Source organism: Aquarana catesbeiana, linkage group LG07 (genome assembly GCF_042186555.1).
Source record: "Aquarana catesbeiana isolate 2022-GZ linkage group LG07, ASM4218655v1, whole genome shotgun sequence".
Lineage (NCBI taxonomy): Eukaryota > Metazoa > Chordata > Amphibia > Anura > Ranidae > Aquarana > Aquarana catesbeiana.
The window spans coordinates 319,897,444-319,921,671 of NC_133330.1; the positions used below are offsets into that span (position 1 = coordinate 319,897,444).

The 24,228-nt window shown below is 43.7% G+C and overlaps 1 protein-coding gene across 4 annotated transcripts in view; it reads left to right on the plus strand.

Moving 5' to 3' along the window:
- The window catches only part of NEGR1 (neuronal growth regulator 1), an 839,131-nt gene extending 823,237 nt beyond the window's left edge, over nt 1-15,894 (plus strand). For all 4 annotated transcript variants that reach the window (XM_073593743.1, XM_073593744.1, XM_073593745.1 and 1 more), the window contains one exon: nt 10,173-15,894. In XM_073593743.1, the coding sequence (XP_073449844.1) occupies nt 10,173-10,297 (125 nt within the window). In that variant the 3' untranslated portion in view covers nt 10,298-15,894. The remainder of the gene's footprint in view (nt 1-10,172) is intronic.
- The last annotated feature ends 8,334 nt before the right edge of the window (nt 15,895-24,228 follow it).

The window sequence follows — 24,228 nt, forward strand, 5'->3', positions numbered from 1 at the left end:
GGGTTATCAAATTTACCTTCTGGACTGAAGCCCCTGGTCTTTTTCCCACCTAGCAACACCCCTGCATGTAACAATTCCCATCACGCCACGAGACATGTGTCCATCAGCTAGGGGACAGCATACATGTTTCAAGGGCGATGCCCTCTTTCTCAGAGCTAAAAAGTTTTTAGCTCTGAGGAAGAGGGCATCACCCTTAAAATGGACACGTGTCTGGTGGTGTGATGGGAATTATTACATGCACTTAACTGTATTTCCATTATGAGTATATTGTCACTTATTTTATTAATGAAAGAATCCTACGATAATGCACTAGGCTGCTGCGCCTCCTTCTTATGCTTGTTTTCTAGTACTGGTTTTTATCAAAAAGAAGAGGGAAAGAAGACAGATTTTCCAATTTTAGTTGGCCTGGTTATCAAGGACAGCTGACTACGGGCATTGCCTAGCTCATGGATGAGGCACGGGACATTTATGGCAGGCCAAGCTGTCCAGATGACTCTTTTTTTGTGGAAGGCACCTTAGTACTATTCAGCTGCATAGCAGACATGGCTTCAGATTGTCAGGGTGTAGACTATTGTACTGGACGGTCCTCAAGCAGCAGGTTTGATGATGGCCAAACCAATTTCGGAATCTTCATCACCATTTACAAGCATAGCACCACATCACATGTAAGGGAAAATTAAAATTACAAGGAAGTTATTTGGGACTTTAAATGAGGATAGTGGGGCTTTCCAGACCCCTCCTCCATCCCGATTCAATATTGAGGGCAATAGGGAAAACAGAAGGCGGGACTTTAAATGAGGATAGTGGGGCGTTCCAGACCCCTCCTCCATCCCGATTCAATATTGAGGGAAATAGGGAAAACAGAAGGCGGGACTTTAAATGAGGCACACGGGAGCAGAAATGTAAATTGGATAAAACAATCATTTTAATGAATTAATTTTTAACATTCATTTATTTTTACATATTTATGCACATAGCTATAAATTAGTATTTTGTATTTCATTAAAAGATGCATTCCAACAAGGACTTCTTTTTTAACAAACATAGGAGAAAAGGGACAATAGAATATGTATATAAGGGAATAATGTATTGATTTGTGACATATTGGGATGTCACATGAAAAAACAAGTAAAATCAATAAAGTGGAACATCCATACATGAGTACGGATTGTGTGCACATAACGGTACTTGGAAACTCTACGCGTTTCGGGACCTTAAAGCCACTCATCAGGAGCAAAACCATAGTGACCACCTATGAATATGGAGAACAACAATATTTTCATTGGTCTAGAAAACAAGTGGACAAATGTAAAACATGAAGCCCCACATGAGTACACTTGACCCACGGACTTACAAAAATATATCTGCGCAATGGTGGTGTAGCCGTAAAAGTCCAGCCGGCCAAGAGTGCCATACCCGGAGCCGAGGGAGCGCGTTCAGGCGACGCAAGCCCGACAAAGACAAACCTGGGTGGGTCAAGGTGGAAACAAGGCACAAAGGTGGGTGAGAACACCAAAAAATGGCCAGGAGTGGGCAAAGCATTGAAGGAACAGAAAAGGATCAATGGTGAATGAATGAGTGAAAAATGAAAGAGTGAATGAAGGGTGAAAAGGTAAAGGAGGGAGGAGCAAAAGTAGGGTAAAGAAAAGGGAGAAAAGGGAGAGAAATCGGAAGAACAAAGGAAAGGAGAAAACGTTCATTGAAAGTCCCGCCTTCTGTTCTCCCTATTTCCATCACATGTAAGGTCTTTGCTCTGGAGACTCTATCTATAGGCTCATTATGACAATCAAATATTACTTGTAGCTGAAGCACCTTTTTTGAATGTTCAATTTTCAGGTAAATTCTCAAGAGAAAATGCCCTTTGATTGGAATTTCTCAGCTTATAAAGGCGTAAAAGACCCTTATTCATGAAAGGGTCACACACTTATTTCATATAATAAAAACCCAGACTATGTAAATGCGCCTTCCCTTGTCAGACGGTATGAGTTTCTCCTTTTCAGAGTATCGGTGCCTCAGTGCGAAACGTTCCAACGCTATTGATAGGTCCCCAATATGAAAATGGATGTTCGCGGTTTTCTAATCTACAGTTAGCAGCCCCGCTGTCAGCTTATCCATGTGACAGGTAAAATTGTCTGCGGAGCTGCAAAGTGGGGCTGTCATTTGGACAGGCTGGACAGTAATGTGAACCGACGATGGAGGTTATTTAAAAATGGACTGTTCAGTCACAGCTGAAAGCTTCTCTTAACTAAAGAGCATTGCTTAATAAGCTGCGGATATCTCTTCTAGGCTGCACCCGGAACTCTTACAGCCCCTAATTTGGCTTTCAAAGTCATTTACTGCTCGCAAATAAACTGACCTTTTTTTTTTTGTTTTTCATTATAATTGGAATTCTGTAAATACTTGCAGACAAAAATATGCCTTGATAGTTCTACCTGCTACAGGCCGGAGTCTTCCAATTCAAGCGAACCATTTGGTCCTAAATATTGTCTAAGCTCAACTTCTGCTCAAGTCAGGATTCATCTCATCTCTCATGGTGCCAATTATAGATGAGCTCAGGTGTGTTTGGACACAAGCCCGAACCTGCCTGAGTTATCCACCAGAAAGCTGTCAAAGTTGCCAATCACAGGCAATGGAGGCATTTCCCAACCTGCAGCCACATGCATGGCCAGAAAAGGGGTGGCAGGAGGGGCAGCTGCCCTGAGCTCAATGGTTTATTGCAGGGATGGGGGCGCCCTAACCCTAAGGGAAGGGGGGGCGCAGTTTGGTATCTTTGCCCTGGGCGCTGAATGACCTTGTCCCGGCACTGGCCGCATGTATACGATAGGCGTGTATAAGTGTGACTTCAGGGCGGGGCATGCCTGGCTGTCAACTTTGCTAGATTCCTGGTGGGATAGCTCCGGCAGATTCTGACTTGTGTCCAAACCCGCTTGAGCCCATTCCTAATGCCAATTACTGTGCTCGCCATTTGATATTCTGGAGCCTCCACTTGTGTTAGGAGCTCTGCAATTGTCTGAACTGTTAAATGGCAGTGATAGGGCCTACCACTAAATTGGTTGTAAACCTGTACTTATACCCAGGGAAGTGACTGCCCTCAGGTATAGCTCCCAACTGTCCCTGATTTCGAGGGACTGTCCCTGATTTGGAACAAAGTCCCTCTGTCCCTCTTTCCTCCTCATTTGTCCCTCATTTTGGTCTGATCTCTATAGTTGTATATAAATTCACTTTTTATCTTTCAAAAAGTGTTTCCAAGTGCTAAACCTTTCATCCAATTTCTAAATTGCTGCATTTGTAAATTTCAAAAGCCAATATAAAGGAATAGTAGTGGTAAAAGAAAGCACTTGTGGGTTTAACTAATCTTTTCTTTTGTGGTATTCTCCTTAAACCACTTAAGGAACAAGCCTCATTTTGAGATATGTTGTTTACAAGAAAAAAAAATGTTTTTTTGCTAGAAAATTACTTAGAACCCCCAAACATTATACATTTTTTTTCTAACATCCTAGAGATGCAATACTTTCTGTCATACCGTATTTGTGCAGTGGTCTTACAAGCGAACTTTTTTTTGGAAAAAATAAATTTTTGAATTAAAGAATAAGACAACAGTAAAGTTAGCCCTTTTTTTTTTTATATTGTGAAAGATAATGTTACGCCGAGTAAACTGATACCCAACACGTCACGCTTCAAAATTGCACCCGCTCGTGGAATGGTGACAAACTTTTACCCTTAAAAATCTCCATAGGCGATATTTTAAAAATTCTACAGGTTGTATGTTTTGCGTTACAGAGGAGGTCTAGGGCTAGAATTATTGCTCTCGCTCTACCGATCGTGGCGATACCTCAGATGTGTGGTTTGAACACCGTTTTCATATGCGGGCGCTACGTACGTATGCGTTTGCTTCTGCACGCGAGCTCGGTGGGACGGGGCACATTTAAAACATCCCTTGTAATAGAAAAAAGCATGACAGGCCCTCTTAAATATGAGACCTGGGGTCAAAAAGACCTCACATCTCATATTTATACTAAAATGCAATAAAAAAATGGCCCTTTAAAAGCTATGGGCGGAAGTGACGTTTTGACGTCGCTTCCGCCCTACAATGGTATCTAGACAGGTGGGGGCCATCTTCCCCTCACTCGTCTCCATACCCAGCAAGGAAGAGGATCCAATCGCCTCGGCCGCTGCCGACGGCCCCGGTAAGAGGCTGAGGGCACCGGAGCGAGGCGGGAGAGGGGGGGGCTCTCTCCCACTGCCGATAAAAGTGATCTCGCAGTGAATCCACAGCAGAAACCACTATTATCGGAAACCGGACCGCCGACTGAAAAAGAGGATACCGGGGTTATGGCAGCTAGCTACTGCCCTAACAACGATATTCCTCTTCAAAGTTAGGACGTATATCGGCGTGTGGTGGTCCATAAGTGGTTAAGGGGGCGTGACAGAGGGGTCTTCAATGCCTACATACTTTTGCTAATAGGTGTCCCTCATTCCCAACTCAAACATTTGGGAGGTGTTGCCTCAGGTGATATACAAAGATGAAACAAATCCTCCTACATAAGTTGTAGCTGTGTATCTGCAGCCATTTCCTGTAGATCATTCAGCAGTGGCTAATTGGTTAGCATTTCCACCTTCCAGCACTAGGGTTGTCGGATTGAATCCCAACCACAGCACTACCAGCACAGAATTCTCCCTGTGCCTGTGTGGATTTCCTTCCAGGAAAGAAACACACACACACCGCATCAGACACTAATCAGGTGCACTGGGTTCAGGTGCTAACCTCGGCTCACTGCCGTTCACGATACAGAAGAGAAGAAGAAATTGGTTGCACACCGGACCATCAAATGCTTGAAAAAGAAGTCCCTTATTGCCGCTTGCCAGTCATATATGCAGGGTAGGGATAGTTAACGCGTTTCACACGGATATACCGCACTTGTTCACAACACCAAACTGATCTCCGTTCTGGCTATTTAAAGGTATGTCACTAATTGGAAACACACCTGAACAACATGCCCAAATCAGGAGAGCAGCTAATAAAGAAAACACTGACATTGGGATTAAAAACATTTCAAGAATAGTAAAATAGAAAAATAGTAATAAATTAAAACCCTAATAAATTAAATGAAAAAACCCCAAAAACATAACCAAATTGATCAAAATTAATCACCAATAAAGTAATAAATGAAAAGTTAGAAATGAAATGAAAATGGTGAAAAATAAAAACAGACCAAAAATACAAAAAACCAGCACATTGATTATACCAAAAATAGGAAATTAGGAAATTGTAGAAAAATAAGATATATAAAATCATTTCATTAGAGATAACTAGCAAAAACGATTAAACTAGTGAGTGATGACCCCATAAAGGTTATATAACCCAAAAAAAATGGAGTGAAGCATTCATGTTTAACCACTTCCCGACGATATACGTTGGCAGAATGGCACGGGTGGGCAAAAGGGCGTACAGGTACGTCCCCTTTAAGAAGCGGCACTGCAGGCGCACTTGCCCCCGCCACGTTTTCCGTGACCCTGACCGCGGGTCCCGCGGACTCAACGTCCACCGGGTGCACGCGATCGTGTCACGGAGAGGTAGAACAGGAAGATGCCTTTGTAAACAAAGCATTTCCCCGTTCTGCCTAGTGACATGACAGCGATCACTGCTATCTGCCATCGAGAGCAGTGATCGCTGTCATGTGTGTTGAAGCCCATCCCCCCCACAGTTAGAATCACTCCCTAGGACACACCTAACCCCTTCATCGCCCCCTAGTGTTTAACCCCTTCCCTGCCAGTGTCTTTTACAAAGTAATCAGTGCATTTTTACAACACTAATCACTGTATAAATGACAGTGGTCCCAAAATAGTGTCAAAAGTGTCCGATGTGTCCGCCGTCATGCCATTACTAATAAAAAAGAAATGAATAATAAAAATGCCATAAAACTATCCCCTATTTTGTAGACGCTATAAATTTTGTGCAAACCAATCAACGCTTATTGTAATTTTTTTTTTTTTTTACCAAAAATATGTGGAAGAATACATATCGGCCTAAACTGAGGAGAAAAATTGTTTTTTATATATTTTTGGGGGATATTTATTATAGAAAAAAGTAAAAAATATTGCTTTTTTTCAAAATTGTCGCTTTTTTTTGTTTATAGCGCAAAAGATAAAAATCGCAGAGGCGATCAAATACCACCAAAAGAAAGCTCTATTTGTGGTAAAAAAGGACGTCAATTTTGTTTGGGTACAGCGTCGCAGGACCGCGCAATTGTCAGTTAAAGCGACGCAGTGCCGAAAAACAAAAAGTGCTCTGGTCAGGAAGGGGGCAAATCCTTCCGGGGCTGAAGTGGTTAACGGTCACCACATCATGTATGTACGTACAAGAATTCTAGTAACTATTCCACAGAATTCAAATACGGTACCTAACATACCAATTATACAAGCAAAGATCGAAAGTCACAGCTGACATTATCTAAAGTTTAGAAGCATACATATATCACAGTCAGCGGGAGAAGATCAATTGCGTGATGTGTGGAAATGCAGAACATAGTATGACCGTCTCAGCCAAAATCATTATAAAAAGAGAGAGAGCGGTGGAAACGACTCACATCAATGTTCCACCAGACCAACAAAAAGTGGTACATATAGAAACCACAAGTTCACTGGAATATGGGAAGCCGAAGAAGAATAAGTCACCTAACAAGTGGCCCGGGGGAAAAAACCTGTGAACACTTGGACCGGGATGTTGTTAATCATGGTAATGTGTGACATCGACCTCCGAGCACCGTTCATTGGTTCCACCCCTACCCACCTCCAAGCACCATCCCTTGGTGCCACCCCTACCCACCTCCAAGCATCGTTCCTTGGTGCCACCCCTACCCACCTCCAAGCACCATCCCTTGGTGCCACCCCTACCCACCTCCAAGCATCGTTCCTTGGTGCCACCCCTACCCACCTCCAAGTACCATTCCTTGGTTCCACCCCTACCCACCTCCAAGCACCATCCCTTGGTGCCACCCCTACCCACCTCCAAGCACCGTTTCTTGGTTCCATGCCTAATCACCTCCGAGCACCATTCCATGGTTCCACGCCTACCCACCTCTGAGCACCCTTCCTTGTTTCCACCCCTACCCACCTCTGAGCTCCATTCCTTGGTTCCACCCCTACCCACTACTGCTCTTTTAGAGAATATATAACCAAGTATCATTTTGTGGTGCTAAGAAATTTGTATGGAATATGGTAATGATAACAAGAAAAGCAGTAAAATAGATCCCCTGCAGCCAGTAACAATATAGCCCCCCCCCCCCCCCACCAGCAACAGTAGATCCCTCTAACAACAATGGACCACTGTAAACAAAATTTCCCACCTAGCAACAGTAGACTTCCGGCAGCAACAACTAATCTCCACACAAGAAGATCCCTCCCTCAACAGCAGATCTCTCCCAGCAGCAACTGACCCCCTAGCAATATAAGACCCACCCCCAGCAATGGTAGGTCCCCCACCAGCAACAACAGACCACCTCAGCAACAATACATCCCCTCCTGCTGAAATAAATCCCCCAGCAGCCAGCATCAATAGACCCTGCAAAACACCCAGCACCCCTTGCCATTGCATACAGTCAGTGCTGGAGGTGCCGCAACTGCATTCCCCCTCGTTCCCGCTGAAAAAAAAGCCCTGCAGATAGTACATGTTACAATATACACAACATACCCGGTGTTGCAATTATAAAAAGAGGTCAGCCTGTGTTGCCTCCCATTGGAGGGTGAGCAGATCACATCACCCTTAGTGACGTGCTTGCAGCAGGAGCAGCCAGTCACCCCACAGCCATAGTTGCCCTTAAAATGCAACCAGGTTGTGGAGGTGATTTTAGTAGATCTAAACAAACTAGGTGACAAACAGTTTCCTAAAGTATGAGCACGTCTGGAAACAAAGTTAAATCCGTCTTTCAGAAGGTCAGCACAGATGTGATCTTCGAACAAAACGGGCAGGTACCTATACACAATCATCCTAATATCATTGAATTCTTCACTGAAGGGCGTACTGATAGTTGGTCTGTTTCTATTAAACTGTTTCCTATTTCCCACGCAATCAGTGCGCTGAGTTCCTCTTGGAAGATCTCTTCTATTTTTCGAATTAGCAATTGATAATGCCCTGTCAAGTTTGTATTTTGGATAGCCCCTTTGTAGAAAACGATGATAAAGAGACTGCACTTCCCTGTCATCAGTGTACTTGTCATTACAGATTCTGCGACCCCTGACAAATTTACCAACCGGAATACCTCTAATGGTATGTTGGGGGTGGCCAGACTTGGCCATCAGCAGGGTCTTCCCAGATAAAGGTTTTTTATAGAGACTAGTGTGAATGCATGTGTGAACCCCACACAAATAGACATCAAGAAAATTGATGTCCTTCCTATCACAATGTCCCGTAAACTGAAGATTCATATCTTTGTGATTAGGATGTATCAAAAATTGATCAAGAGTGCCAAGGCTCACATCCACAATGAAGATCAGGTCATCAATGTAGCGATAAAACATTTTAATAGAGGGTCTGAAGGGATTGGCAGCATCAAAAATGTATTTACGTTCCCACCATCCCGTATAAAGGTTTGCTCCCATGGCAGCACCGCATTTTTGGAGAAACCAATCTCCATTGAAGGAAAAATAATTGTGGGTTAATAAATATTGCAAAACATCCAAAATGAACTGCCTACATTCCTGACTAAGAGTGGTATCACGTTCCAAATACCAACTGATGGCTTGTAATGCTAGGTTGTGAGGTATCCTGGAATACAGGCTGAAAACATTGCAGGTGATCCACATAGAGTGGTCATCCCACTCCGTAGCATCTGCGATGTGGAGAAGATGGTTTGTATCCTTTAAAAGATACACATTGCAGATGCCACGGAGTGAAATGACCCCTCTTTGTGGATAGAGTGCATTGCATTTTGCAGCACTGCATATTGAAAAGGAAAGGTCATTTTTATAACATTCAATTACAATATGGCTTTTGTTGTAAATGTATATGCTATATTATTATTATTTCTTTTTCATTTTTTTCCCACAAAAGTGGAGTTAAAGTGGTTGTAAAAAGACAAGTTTTTTTTTTTATCATGCATTTTATGCATGAAGGTAAAAAACCTTCTCTGTGCAGCTCCCCCCCCCCAATACTTACCTGTGCCTCTCACACTCCTGATAAAAAAAAACAAAAAAACATAAAAGCCATAAAACTGAGAAAGGAGTAATCAAACACCATGATTGCTCGGTTCTCAGAGCTCCCTGAGCAAAGAGCTGTTGACGGTCAGTCACCGGCTCTCTGCTCCCCCCCTGTGATCACTGGAGTGCCAGGCTGTGGAGGGGGCGGGAGCAGCCGGCTCAGGCTCTCAGCGGCTGAGCAGAATGGCAGAGAGATGAGCTCATCAGTCTGCTGCTTCTTCTTTCACTGGCCAGTCACAGGCTGAGGGAGTGGCAAGACCCGAACTTGTTACTGAACTGCAGCAGGGAAAAATTGAGTCACCTGCCCTGCCAGACAGAGCTGTGTAAATCTCAGAACTGAATGTAATAGAAATACAAATCTTTTGGGAGGTCTTTAGCCTGAGGTTCATCTTTAAAGGGGTTGTAAATGCGGAAGGTTTTTTTTATCATAATGCATTCTATGCATTAAGATAAAAAGCCTTCTGTGTGCAGCAGCCCCCCTAATACTTACCGGAGCCCCCTGTCAATCCAGCAATGTTGCAGGATTGTCTCGGCTGCCTGGGACTCCCCTCCATATTGGTTGAGACAGCAGCACAGCGTCATTGGCTCTTGCTGCTGTCAATCAAAGTCAGCCAGCCAATGAGGAGAGAAAGGGGGTGGGTCCGGGCTGTGGCTCAGTGTCTGAATGGGCACAGGGAGCTGTGGCTTGGCTCAGTTGCCCCCCATAGCAAACTGCTTGCTGTGGGGGGCACTCAACAGGAGGGAGGGGCCAGGAGGGCCGAAGAGGGACCCAAGAAGAGGAGGATCCAGGCTGCTGTTTGTTATTTTTAACTAAAAAAAAAAAAAAGTCTTTACAATCACTTGAATGCAAGGAGCTTTATGTGGGTTTTTTTTTTTTTGCATTTTTTTCCATGACCCATATGTTTTTTATGCTTAAAATGTGGCCATTTAAAACAAAAATACTTACCTCTTTTTCTCTTTTCTTTGTGTCTTTCCAGCTCCCAGCACAGCCCAATACGGCATTACAGGACGAGCAGAAATCCTCTTTTCCTGTTGGTACCTCGTGTTGACGCTCTCTTCTTTCACGAGCATAATCTACCTGAAAAACGTCATTATACAATAAACACACAGAACCATACAAAAGGCTTTAAAGATGTCTGTGAAGGTGCTTATATTGACCGGATGAGATCTGGTGCGGTCTCTTTGAAGCGGCGCTGGATGTAAGCAGCCGCGAATACATGTGGGGGATGGCCGGCTTCTTTAGAATTGTTCATTTTTGTAAATACTTTAATTCTTCTTTTTTTTTTCTGATTAGCTGCATTCCCTTGTGACGCAGTACACATTGTCCCCTTTTTTTAAGAAAAACAAAAATGAAAAAGTCTAACTGTAACAGCTCTGAAATTACTTTTAGAGGCAATTAGTTGTGACTTCACATTTGTAATTTACAACTTTTTGGAAAAAAAAAAATAAGTTTGACGGCGATAAGTGTGGGCTGCGGTTTACAAATATAAAAAAAAAAAAAGAAACCCCTTAAACTTAAACAGGACCAGAGGATCATTGCACAGGAAAATAATATTATTTGACGTTCTGAGGCTTGCAGTCTCATGCCTTTTTTTTTTTTTTTTTTTGTGCGAAATAACATCTTGAACTCATGCATATGAAACAGTTTCTAGTTTAATGACAAAATATTGCCTTCAAAAGATTACAACCGTTTCCTTTAGCTAGATCAACTGCAAGTTTAATATGTTGGTATCCGCGGTCAGTATTATAAAAAAAAATAATTTTTCAAAGAACAAAAAAACACATTTTACGTTTATACTTGTATGTTTCGCATGGGTGTGCCTTCATAAAGTTTTAATTCGTTTTTTTTTTTGTTGTTTTTTTTTTTTATTCAGATGGGTTTTACTAGCTTAAGGGGGTTCAGTCTATATATATAAAATTGTTGAAATGTACAGAGAATATTTTTAGGAGTTCATCTCAAGCAGCCACCCAAGTGTGAAAGACTTCTATGTGTGCTAATAAAAATGTCCATTCTTCTGCCAATGTTCAAATGCAGTGTTCTTTAAACCCATTCAGAGTACACAAATTCCATGATTCTGACGTAAGGCGGCTTTTTTAGGCAGAAGAACAAAGCTTAAAAGATGGCGCGATAGCAGGGGGGGTCGTTTTGAGGTTGGGGTAGTACTGCGTGCCTCCTATCTGCATTGTCTATAGGACCCACTGGGGTTAGACTGGGCTATGTAAGTGATTAAAATGGGTGTACATCATAAAAAAAAGGTTTCCAGCATAGGTTCCACAAGAACAAGAGGACCCGAAAAACAAGGAATACACCAAACTTCCAGGAGCTCAGCTTCTGTTTCTGGACCACCATGGTTCCAAAGTGCAAAATGTTTTGGTGCTCCTTTCTAGATTTTTGGCCACATCCTTCGTATGAAGAGCAGAACTTCGAAACACCACACTTGAGAATTTTGATGGTGCCTTAGAGGAGATTTGTTGTGACAGAAATATGAAAGCTACCATTGCCAATCATTTTTTTAACAAGAAAAAGTTTCTGGGTCATCATCCTTAACCTTCGTTGTACTGCATTTTGAGTGACCTACCGCTTGCATCATTCTTGTTCCTGGTCAGTTGCTCTAAAATGTCACCAATGGAAAAACTATATTTCTGCCATGACAGATGCCCTTAAAAAAAGGACAGTTGAACATCTGGAAGTTTTTGTCATTTTTTGGTATATGCCAGATATGCATTTGCCCTTGGCCACCAACCTACAAGGATGACAAATTTTAGGAATAAAAATAGCCATTTGGAGTTCCAATGGGTAACTCGAGACTGGGAAAAGAATGATCTTAAATAGTTTTTGCTGCCCCATAACAGCCAATCACATTTAATTTTTCTTGTGTTCTCCTGCAATTTAATTTTTTTTCTCCAATTACTGGGTGGAGAAAAGGTCCCCAGGGAACAAAATGTAGTATGGTGGGGTTCCAAAGTACATTACTTTAGCATTACATTAGCGTTTTGGATCACTTAAAGAAGAAGTCTCACTTGGATGTTCTGTTCTACAGGGGACAAAGTATTACACGTCTAATGCCGTGTACACACGAGCGGAATGTCCGAAAGAAAAAGTCAGACGGGAGCTTTTCTTTGTTTATTCCAATCGTGTGTATGCCCCATCAGACTTTTTATGTCGAAAATTCTGACGGACCTAGAAAGAGAACATGTTCTAAATTTTTCCGACAGAACCAATTCCTATCGGAAAAACCGCTTGTCTGTATGTTGTTCCGATGTACCAAAAACGACGCATGCTCTGAAGCAAGTACGAGACGGAAGCTATTGGCTACTGGCTATTGAACTTCCGTTTTCTAGTCCCGTCGTACGTGTTGTACGTCACCACGTTTTGGAGGGGCGGAATTTGGTGTGACCGTGTGTATGCAAGACAGCTTGAGTGGAATTCCGTCAGAACTCCATCAGAAAAACCTTCAGAGTTTATTCCGACGGGAAAACCGGTCACGTGTACAGGGCATTAGTCAAGTTGTGAGGTCAGACAAGGCGCCCCCCCCCCCCCCCCCCCTTCCTCCACAGCTGTCCAACCAAAGTAGCAAGGAGTCGGCTGCTTTGACAGATGGCCCTTTTTCCTGTTTCCAAGCACCTAAAGCGGTAGTAAACCGCAGTTGATGGAAAAAAATAAATCCCTTGCAAGGCAATGCCATAATGTGCTAGTATGCGTCACAAACCCCCCCAAGAATGCAGGGTGAGACGGTGTCAGCTAAAATGTTCCATTCAAGCAGACAAGTGCTTAAAGATGGAGAAAAGTGCTATCTGTCAAAGCAGCCATCTCCCTGTTATCTGTGTGTTTGGACAGTCGTGGGTAAGAGGGTGCCTTGTCCGACCTTGAAGCTTGCCTTAAAAGAGAAGTATGTTTTGTTTTTTTTGCAGAATCATACTTACCTAGGTGGATGCAGCATCTGTCCCCCGCTGGCTCTAACACTGAGAACCGAGCGATCAAACACCGCAGATCGCTCAGTTCTCAAACCTCTCTGAGCAGAGAGCCCTGAGCTCTCTGCTCTGTCACCCCTCCCCCGCGCTCACAGGAGCGCTGGGCTGCGGAGGGGGCAGAAGTGGCTGGCTCAGGCTTTCAGCAGCTCACTAAGAGGCTGAGCCGCATGCTGGACCGTGCATGTGGGCGGATCCAGACTTCATTCTCGCTATCGTGCCCGAGCCTGGACTGGCTCTGTGAGGTCAGCCAACAGTGGGCTTCAGGCTGTCTACTGAAAATGGGTCACAGGAGTGCAGAATGAACGGCACTGCAAATGAGCTTTGGCTGTACTTCTCCTTTAAGCCAGCCATAGATAGAGTGATTTTCTTTCTGTTGCAGGAAAGAAAATAGTTGGATCCCTCCCGCCCGTGGGGGGGGCGTCAGGGGGAGCCATCCCTGCTGGGAGAACACACAGTTATTGTTCCTAGCGGCTATAGCCCCTGGCAATAATTTCATGAAAAATCCAATAGGCTGGCTGTATTGATTGATCAACTTGAATACAATCAGCCTGCCCGTACATGGTTTGAATCTCAGCCGGCTCCTGCTAAACTGGCCGATATTTAAACCGTTTATGGCTGGCTTTACACAGTACCTAGGAAGATGGGGCAATGCATTATATATACACTATATTGTCAAAAGTATTGGGACACCTGCCTTTACACGCACATGAACTTTATTGGCATCCCAGTCCTAGTCCGTAGGGTTCAATATTGAGTTGGCCCACCCTTTGCGGCTATAACAGCTTCAACTCTTCTGGGAAGGCTGTCCACAAGGTTTAGGAGTGTGTCTATGGGAACATTTGACCAGTCTTCCAGAAGCACATTTGTGAGGTCAGGCACTGATGTTGGGTGAGAAGGCCTGGCTCTCAGTCTCTGCTGTAATTCATCCCAAAGATGTTCTATCGGGTTGAGATCAGGACTCTATGCAGGCCAGTCAAGTTCCTCCACCCCAAACTCGCTCATCCATGTTTTTGTGGGACCTTGCTTTGCGTACTGATCCAAATCATTTGGTGGAGGAATGGAGATTATGGTGTGTGGTTGTTTTTCAGGGGTTGGGCTTGGCCCCTTAGTTCCAGTAAAGGGAACTCTTAAGGCATCAGCATACCAAGACATTTTGGACAATTTCATGCCCCCAACTTTGTGGGAACAGTTTGGGGATGGCCCCTTCCTGTTCCAACACGACTGCCCACCGGTGCACAAAGCAAGGTCCATAATACATGGATGAGCGAGTTTGGGGTGGAGGAACTTCACTTGAACCCTATGGACTAAGACTGGGATGCCATTAAAGTTCATGTGCGTCTAAAGGCAGGTGTCCCAAAGCTTTTGACAATATAGTGTAGTTCTTCCCTGTAAAACGAAACATATTAATAAAAATCCAAATCAGACTTTTTCAGTTATCAAAAACGTTTCAGTACATGCACTTTGGAAACCCATCATAATATGTGATCAATATGCCGATTTCAAGTTCCCTGTCTGTAGGATGCTCGCGTTATTCAGCAAAACTTTGTTTACAATTGCAGGGAAAGTCGTGCTTTTCCTATTGTCTTTTGTCCCACCATATTAGCCAACAACCATGAATCAAAATGTGCCACATCCTACTCTTCCAAAGCCTACCCAAGTCTACAAGCCACACCAAGTTTTTGAACTGATGCCTCTGTGACCAGCAAAAAATGAATAGTTTTATGAAATGTAGGCATTTTTGCAAACAGGCAGCCTTAAGATACCTCCACTGTGAAATCAATGGAGCACACCTTTTTTTTTTTGCTTTGAAGATTCCAATTTCCATTTTTTTTTTTAAATCTAACTTTATACACACTAGCCATTTTTTCAATCACATTTTTTGATCCAGGCCTATGAAAAACATCCTGCTTATCCGCCGCCATATCATCATTTATTTGTGATTTGTTTATGCTTTCTTTGTTTTTTAAAACCCGCACCATGCTGCCGTTTTTGATCTGTTTGGTTGTTTCTAACATTTCTTCCTGTTAAAAGCAGATTAAAACTCATTTGTTTCGTTATAATCATGGGAAAAGCATCTAGAAGCAAGAAAAAAAAAAAAAAACTTCAAAAAGATTAGAAACAGAAGTATTGCTTTGAAAAAAAGTATTACAAATGGATAAAATATCAGTAAAGTAATCCATGTTTATGTCTCATTCTCCCTGTTTTGTTGAAGCAATTAAAAAAAGCTTGTGTGCGCATACTGTTGCAGAAATGATGAAGCGTTCTGTTTGATGAACCGGAGGAAACGCAGATAGGGGGACAGGACTCTAGCGCCCTCTAGGGTTTAGCACCTATGCTACTACTCTTCCTAAAGAAAAAAAAAAATGGCCTTGTTCAACAGTGTCTATCACTGAGCTTCTTGGTATAAAACACCCACTCCATGTTTTTTCCGAACCCTGATTATAGCACAATTCTCATGTGTGTTTTGTGATTTCAGAGCTATTTCTCTTCAAAAAAAAAATAAATAAAAATAAGTATTATTCAAAATTCTTTTAAAAAAAAAAAAAATGTTGTGCAAACGAGAATGTGACAATCCATTTTATCATCCATCCAATACTTCATGGAATCTGTATTGTTTTGCACTTGATTTTGTACTGAATTTGTGAAACTAGCTAAAATAGTCAAGAAAAAAGTGGATATATTTGGAAATGGGTCTACTCAGCGGAAAATAAAAACTGGTAAAAACCATTCATATGTTTACTGACTCTGTTTGTGTCGCTCCTGTCTACGCCAGTGATTCTCAACCAGGGTCCTGTGGAACACTAGTGTTCCTCCAGAGGTTTGCTAGGGGTTCCTTCAGCACTGGGCAATTTTTGCCCCTCAGAAAAGTTCCCACTGACACCATTGACCTTTTCAGCTATCCGTAAGGAGGTAATTATTTCCAATGACCACAAGTGTAATGCACCGTACACACGATCAGATTTTGCGACAACTAGGGATGTCCCGATACCACTTTTTTAAGACCGAGTACAAGTACCGATACTTTTTTTCAAGTACTCGTCGATACCGATTACCGATACTTTTTTTTAATGTCATGTGACAGTGGCATGTGTGTCAGTAGTTTTTTGTTTTTACAATTTTATTTTTTACAATTATTTTTTTTAATTATTTTTTACAATTTATTTTGTTATGTTTTTTTTTTTTTTTTTTAATTCTTTCTTTTTTTTAAGGGGGGGGGGGGGGAGTGGACAGTGTCAGTGTGTTTTTTAATTTTATTTTTTATTATTTTTTACAATGAATTTCTATTTATGATTTATTGCAATTCTTTTTATTATTATTAGCCCTGTTGGGGGGCTTTGGTAAGATATCAGGGGTCTTAATAGACCCCTGACATCTCCCCTTTGAGACAGGGAAAGGGACTGAGGACACATGTTTCCCAGTCTCCTTCTCAGCAGCCTCAGCTGCACTGAAAATGAATGGAGAGGAGACAGAGGCTCCTCTCCATTCATAAACTGAAGCATCGTAAACACAGGTTACGATGTTTCAGTTATGTGAATGGACAGAGTCAGTTATCAGTGACTGTTCATTCAGAAAAGGAAGGAGCCAGATTTACTGCCTCCTACCTCCGCTCTCCATACTGAAAGATCGAGGGGGCAGAGGAGGAGAACGGAGGGGGACAGCAGCACGGAGGGGGCAGAGGAGGAGAATGGAGGGGGACAGCAGCACGGAGGGGGCAGAGGAGGAGAACGGAGGGGGACAGCAGCACGGGGGGGCAGAGGAGTAGAATGGAGGGGGACAGCAGCACGGAGGGGGCAGAGGAGGAGAACGGAGGGGGACAGCAGCACGGAGGGGGCAGAGGAGGAGAACGGAGGGGGACAGCAGCACGGGGGGGCAGAGGAGTAGAATGGAGGGGGACAGCAGCACGGAGGGGGCAGAGGAGGAGAACGGAGGGGGACAGTAGCACGGAGTGGGCAGAGAAGGAGAACGGAGGGGGACAGCAGCACGGGGGGGGGCAGAGGAGGAGAACGGAGGGGGACAGCAGCACGGAGGGGGCAGAGGAGGAGAACAGAGGGGGACAGCAGCACGGGGGGGCAGAGGAGTAGAATGGAGGGGGACAGCAGCACGGAGGGGGCAGAGGAGGAGAACGGAGGGGGACAGTAGCACGGAGTGGGCAGAGGAGGAGAACGGAGGGGGACAGCAGCACGGGGGGGTGGGCAGAGGAGGAGAACGGAGGGGGACAGCAGCACTGAGGGGGCAGAGGAGGAGAACGGAGGGGGACAGCAACACGGAGGGGGCAGAGGAGGAGAACGGAGGGGGACAGCAAAACGGAGGGGGCAGAGGAGGAGAATGGAGGAGAACAGAGGGGGACAGCAGAACGGAGGGGGACACGGAGGAGAACGGAGGGGGACATTGAGGGGGACAGCAGCAGAACAGAGCGGGACTGAAGGAGGATACAGGGACAGTCAGCGGTGATCGGTGCAGCTTTGGGGGCAGTTACAAGCACTGATCACCGCTGTGTAGATTTCACTAAAGCAGCTGATAGGGGGGGAGAGAAGTGGAGAAACGTCTGTCAGGCTTTATTGTGATCGGTGCTTGGAACTCCCCCTCTGTACCGATCATCCCTGACTGCCCAGGTATCGGGTGAAGCATTGGAGCATTTGCCCGAGTACAAGTACTCGGGCAAATGCTCGGTATCGGTACCGATACTAGTATCGGCATCGGGACAACCCTACCAACAACAAATGTTGGATGTGAGCTTGTTGGCGGAAAGTCCGACTGTGTATGCTCCATCGAACATTTGTTGTCGGACTTTCCACCAACAAATGTTGGCTAGCAGGTTCTCAAATTTTCCGCCAACAAATGTTTGTTGTCGGACTTTCCGATCGTGTGTACACATGTCCATCAGACAAAAGTCCACGCATGCTCGGAATCAAATACGAGCCGGAAGCGCTTGGTCTTGTAAAACTAGCGTTCGTAATGGAGATATTACATACGTGTTGTACGTCACTACGTTCATAATTGTTGGCCAACATTTGTGTGACCGTGTGTATGCAAGACAAGTTGGAGCCAACATCCTTCGAAAATTTTTGTTGTCAGAAAGTCCGATCGTGTGTACGGGGCATAAGGACCATTCTTCCCACTGACCATCACACTAATGTATTATGAGTTGCAGACTTCTAATTCTTAGCAGTTGAGACCAGAAAACTATTTCACGGGTTCCTCTGTGTTGAAAAGGTTGAGAAAAGCTGGTCTATGCAATGAAAATAGAGTGTAATTATCGCAAAGTAATTTAACTGCAGATTAGATATTTGGATTCTTGGGAATTGTGACATTCTACAAGGGGCGTTCAAGTGAAACTGGGACTTTTGAGATTTTATAATAAAAGGACAAATTGGAAACTGCATTTATTTTTCGACATACTCCCCTGCTACATTTATACACTTATCCCAGCGTTTAACCAATTGCCAACCATATAACTCAGATGTATGGCTGCATAACTCCCAACTGATTTTGAGGGACTGTCCCTCATTCTGAAAACTGTCCCTCTTTCCTCCTCATTGTCCCTCATTTTGGTCTGATCTATATAGCTGCATATAAAATTCACTATTTATCTTTCAAAAAAATGTTTTACAATGCTTATCCAATTTCTAAATTGCAAGGCAGATCGGCGTTCTGTCAGTAGGGAAGGCATAGATCCTGTGTTCCTGCAAAGCAGGGACACGGATCCATGTCTTCCCTTAGTAAAAGCACCTCCCCCCCCACAGTACACAAGCACTGGCTAGGCACACAGTTAAACCTTTGGTTACCCGTGATGTTACCCCTTCCCTGCCAGTGTCATTAGTACAGTTAGAGTGCATATTTTTAGCGCTGATCACTGTATTAGAGTCACCGGTCCCAAAAAAGTGTCAGTTAGGGGTTTATTTACTAAAGCTAGAGAGTGCAAAATCAGTCACATTTCTGCATAGAAACCAATCAGCTTCCAGGTTTTATTGCCAAAGCTTAATTGAACAAGCTGAAGTTAGAAGCTGATTGGTTTCTATGCAGAAATGTGACTGATTTTGCACTCTCTAGCTTTAGTAAAAAAAAAAACTCAGGCTGGGTTTACATTATCTTCGCATGCGGCTCCCAGCAGGGGGTCCGCTGTGTCCCCGTTCACTGTTTCTGATCCAATTTCATCCCAAATTTTTGGCTGAATTCGGACCTGAAACGGACCAAAAGACGCACAGGACCCCTGTACAAATTCGCACTGGAGCCGCAGCGGAGATATGTGAACCGCGTCTCCATAGAGAGCCGGTGAAAATTTCCTGCTATTGTGAATTGAATGCGGAAAACCCGCACCCGATTCGCAATAGTGTTAACCCAGCCTTAGGCTGGCCATACATGGGTCGAATTTCAAAAGAATTTGCAAAATCTGAAATACTTATCTAAGAATTTTCGTTCAAATTTCGCACCATTAGTGGGCTACAAGCAACAGCTGATTTTCATGCGGCCATCGAATTTGATTGATCAGGCATGTTGGAAATTTTTTGAAAAACAAACGATTTTCTAATCAATGATGGGTGGGTTGTGCGAGAAATGTAATCGAGAAAGAAATGCACGTTTGCAAGACAAGAAAATTGACGGAAAGAAAAGAAGATTCCCAGCCACGAAAATTCTTTTCTGTAGCAACAGGAGGTGAAATTGAAGGCTTGGTTGATCGAATTTCGAAATCAATCTTTCAGATTTTCAAAAGAAGATTCTTACGAAACTCGACCTAATCTATGGTCTGCTTTAGTGTCTGATATCCCATAGATTGTAGACACTATAACTTTTGCGCAAAGCAATCAATATACACTTATTGGGATTTTTTTTTTACAAAAAATATGTAGCAGAATACATGTTGGCCTAAATTTATGAAGAAATTAGATTTTTTTTTCATTTTTTTTTTTTATTGGATGTGTTTTAGAGCAGAAAGTAAACAAAAAATTGTCGGCCTGTTTGTGTTTATAGCGCAAAAAATGAAAACCACAGAGGTGATCCAATACCACCAAAAGAAAGCTCTATTTGTGGGGAAAAAAAGGACATTTTATTTGTGTACAGCGTCGCACGACTGCGCAATTGTCAGTTAAATTAACGCAGTGCCGTATCGCAAAAAATGGCCTGGTCACGAAGGAGGGTAAATTGTCCGGAGGGCAAGTGGTTAACTAATGCCTGGAAAGCTTCACAATGGAAAGATTTGTCAGTACGCCTGAACAATCCTAGGACAGCCTGTTTCACTTCGTCATCAGTGCTGAAATGCTGACTTCTGAAGAACTCTTTTAGTGGTCTAAACAGGTGGAAATAACTCAGAGCGAGGTCCGGGCTATAAGGGGGATGTGGCAATACCTCCCAGCCGTGTTGCTGTAATGTGCACGTAGTGCGGTGAGCAGTATGAGCTTGTGCGTTGTCCTGGAGAAACAGGATGCCCTTGGTGATCAAACCAGGCTGTTTTTTCCTGCAGACGCTTATCAACATCATTTAGAACACGACAGTGAGGCTCGGTTCACACTGGGGCGACTTGTCAGGCGACCTAGTCGCCTGACAAGTCGCCTCCCGTTCTGTGCTATGGAACCGTTCTAATCGGAGCGACGCAAGTCGCTCCGACTTAGAAAAAGGTTCCTGTATTACTTTGGGGGCGACTTGGGGCGACTTGCATAGACTTCTATGCAGAAGTCGTCTCGCAAGTCGCCCCGGCAGTCGTTTGCAGGTCGCCTCGCTGAGGCGACCTGCAAGTCGTGCCGCCCATGTGTGAACCGAGCCTGATATTCACTGTTGATAGTGGGTAGAAAATCCACATGAATAACACCACGTTTGTCCCAGAAAACACTTGCCTTCACTTTACCTGCAGAGACAATTGTTCAAAATGTTTTTGGTGGTGGTGAGTCTGTGGCGGAGCTGTTCCATGCACGCACTAACGCTGTTGTCTGCCATCTTGATTTACGGTCTCTGGACTGGCCCGCGACATGTGCGCCACCTACAGTGGATATAAAAAGTCTGCACACCCCTGTTAAAATGTCAGGTTTTTGTGATGTAAAAAAAATGAGACAAAGATAAATAATTTCAGAACATTTTCCACCTTTAATGAGATTATAAACTGTACAACTCAATTGAACAACAAACTGAAATCTTTTAGGTGGAGGGAAGTAAAAATAAAAAACTATAATTAATATGGTTGCATAAGTGTGCACACCCTTAAATGAATACTTTATTGAAGCACTTTCTGATTTTATTACAACACTCAGTCTTTTTGGGTATGAGTCTATCAGCATGTCAAATCTTAACTCAACAATATTTTCCCCTCTTCTTTGCAAAAACACTCCAAATCTGTCAGATTGCGAGGACATCTCCTGTGCACAGCCCTCTTCAGATCACCCCACAGATTTCCAATGGGATTCAGGTCTGGGCTGTGGTGGTGGCTGAGCCATTCCAAAACTTTAATCTTCTTCCTTTGGATGTATGCTTTGGGTCGTTGTCATGCTGAAAGATGAAGTTCCTCTTCATGTTCAGCTTTCTAGTTTTCTAGCTTTTCTAGCTTTCTAATGCTTTGTGCCAATATTGACTGGTATTTGGAACTGTTCATAATTCTCTCCACCTTGACTAAGGCCCCTGTTCCAGTTGAAGAACAACGGCCCCAAAGCATGCTACTGCCACCACCATGCTTCACCATGGGCATGGTGTTCTTTGGTGCTGTGCAGTGTTATTTTTGTACCAAACATATCTTTTGGAATTATGGCCAACCTTGGTTTCATCAGACCATAACACATTTTCCCACATGCTTTTGGAAGACTTCAAATGTGTTTTTGCAAAATGTAGCCAGGCTTGGATGTTTTTCTCCGTAAGAAAAGGCTTCCATCTTGCCACTCTACCCCATAGCCCAGACATATGAAGAATACGGGAGATTGTTGTCACTTGTACCACACAGCCAGTACTTGCCAGATATTCCTGCAATTCCTTTGATGTTGCTGTAGGCCTCTTAGCAGCCCCCCTGACCAGTTTTTTTCTCATCTTTTCATAAAGTTTGGAGGGACGTCCAATTCTTGGTAATGTCACTGTTGTGCCATATTTTCTCCACTTGATGATGACGGTCTTCACTGTGTTCCATGGTATATCTAATGCCTAATTCTTTTGTACCCTTCTCCTGACTGATATATTTTAACAATGAGATCCCTCTGATGCTTTGGAAGCTCTCTGCTGACCATGGCATTTGCTGTAGGATGTGACTAATGCCGCGTACACACGAGTGGACTTTACGGCAGACTTTGCCCGGCGGACGGGATTTCGTCGGACAATTCGATCGTGTGTGGGCTCCAGCGGACTTTGTTTTCTCAAAAGTTGGAGGGACTTAGATTTGAAACATGTTTTAAATCAATCCGTCGAAATCGAGTCCGGTCGAAAAGTCCGCTCGTCTGTATGCTAGTTCGACGGACAAAAAGCCACGCTAGGGCAGCTATTGGCTACTGGCTATGAACTTCCTTGTTTTAGTCCGGTCGTACGTCATCACGTACGAATTCGACAGACTTTGGTGGATTGTGTGTAGGCAAGTCCGTTCATTCAGAAAGTCCGTCATAAAATACATTGAAAAGTCCGCCAGGCAAAGTCTGCCGTAAAGTCCGCTCGTGTGTACGCGGCATAAGAAATCGTCAGGAAAGACCTACTAGAAGAGCTGAACTTTATTTGGGGTTAATCAGGGGCACTTTCTTAAATGATGGCAGGTGTGTGCTGACTCCTATTGAGCATGAGTTTAATGTGATTGCTTAATTCTGAACACAGCTACATCTCCAGTTATAAGGGGGTGTTAAACCCCAGGTGCCCATGTAATGCATATATGTGGCAGAAAAGAGGGTGGGCTTTAACTCATACCCGCCACTGATATGAGTCCATGAGCGGCCAAGATTTCTGTGTTGAGCGCATGCTGTTGAATACACCTTCTAATCTCTAGTAATGATCGGGAGCTGGCAGGACTGGCTCTCTATCATGACCTTCCTGTCCCCAGGCATAATAGCCCAGTTAAAGGGTTGTCGGGGCTGGGTGGAAAGGGATTGATTTCCTTCTTACAGACTAAGCATTTTCTGCAAGAAGACAAACACACCTGTTGATCCTTTCAGAGATAACCTGTACTTGTAACTACCAGTGCACTGAACTGATAGCTCCAACAACCTTATCAGCCTTTCTGGTTCTGTTCTCTGAACTACAGAGCACCCCCACCCCTATGTAAGTTCTGCGTTCTATATACCCACATCCTATTATTTACATACAGTATCTCACAAAAGTGAGTACACCCCTCATTTTTGTAAAAATTTTATTATGTCTTTTCATGTAACAACACTGAAGAAATGACACTTTTCTACAATGTAAAGTAGTGAGTGTACAGCTTGTATAACAGTGTAAATTTGCTGTCCCCTCAAAATAACTCAACACACAGCCATTAATGTGTAAACCGCTGGCAACAAAAGTGAGTACACCCCTAAGGGAAAATGTTCCAATTGGGCCCAATTAGCCATTTTCCCCGGTGTCATGTGACTCATTAGTGTTACAAAGTCTCAGGTGTGAATGGGGAGCAGGTGTGTTAAATTTGGTGTTATCGCTCTCACTCTCTCATACTGGTCACTGGAAGTTCAACATGGCACCTCATGGCAAAGAACTCTCTGAGGATCTGTAAAAAAGAATTGTTGCTCTACATAAAGATGACCTAGGCTATAAGAAGATTGCCAAGACCCTGAAACTGAGCTGCAGCATGGTGGCCAAGACCATACAGAGGTTTAACAGGACAGGTTCCACTCAGAACAGGCCTCGCCATGGTCGATCAAAGAAGTTGAGTGCAGGTGCTCAGCGTCATATCCAGAGGTTGTCTTTGGGAAATTGATGTATGAGTGCTGCCAGCATTGCTTCAGAGGTTGAAGGGGTGGGGGGTCAGCCTGTCAGTGCTCAGACCAAACGCCACACACTGCATCAAATTGGTTTGCATGGCTGTTGTCCCAGAAAGAAGCCTCTTCTGAAGATGATGCACAAGAAAGCCCGCAAACAATTTGCTGAAGACAAGCAGACTAAAGACATGGATTACTG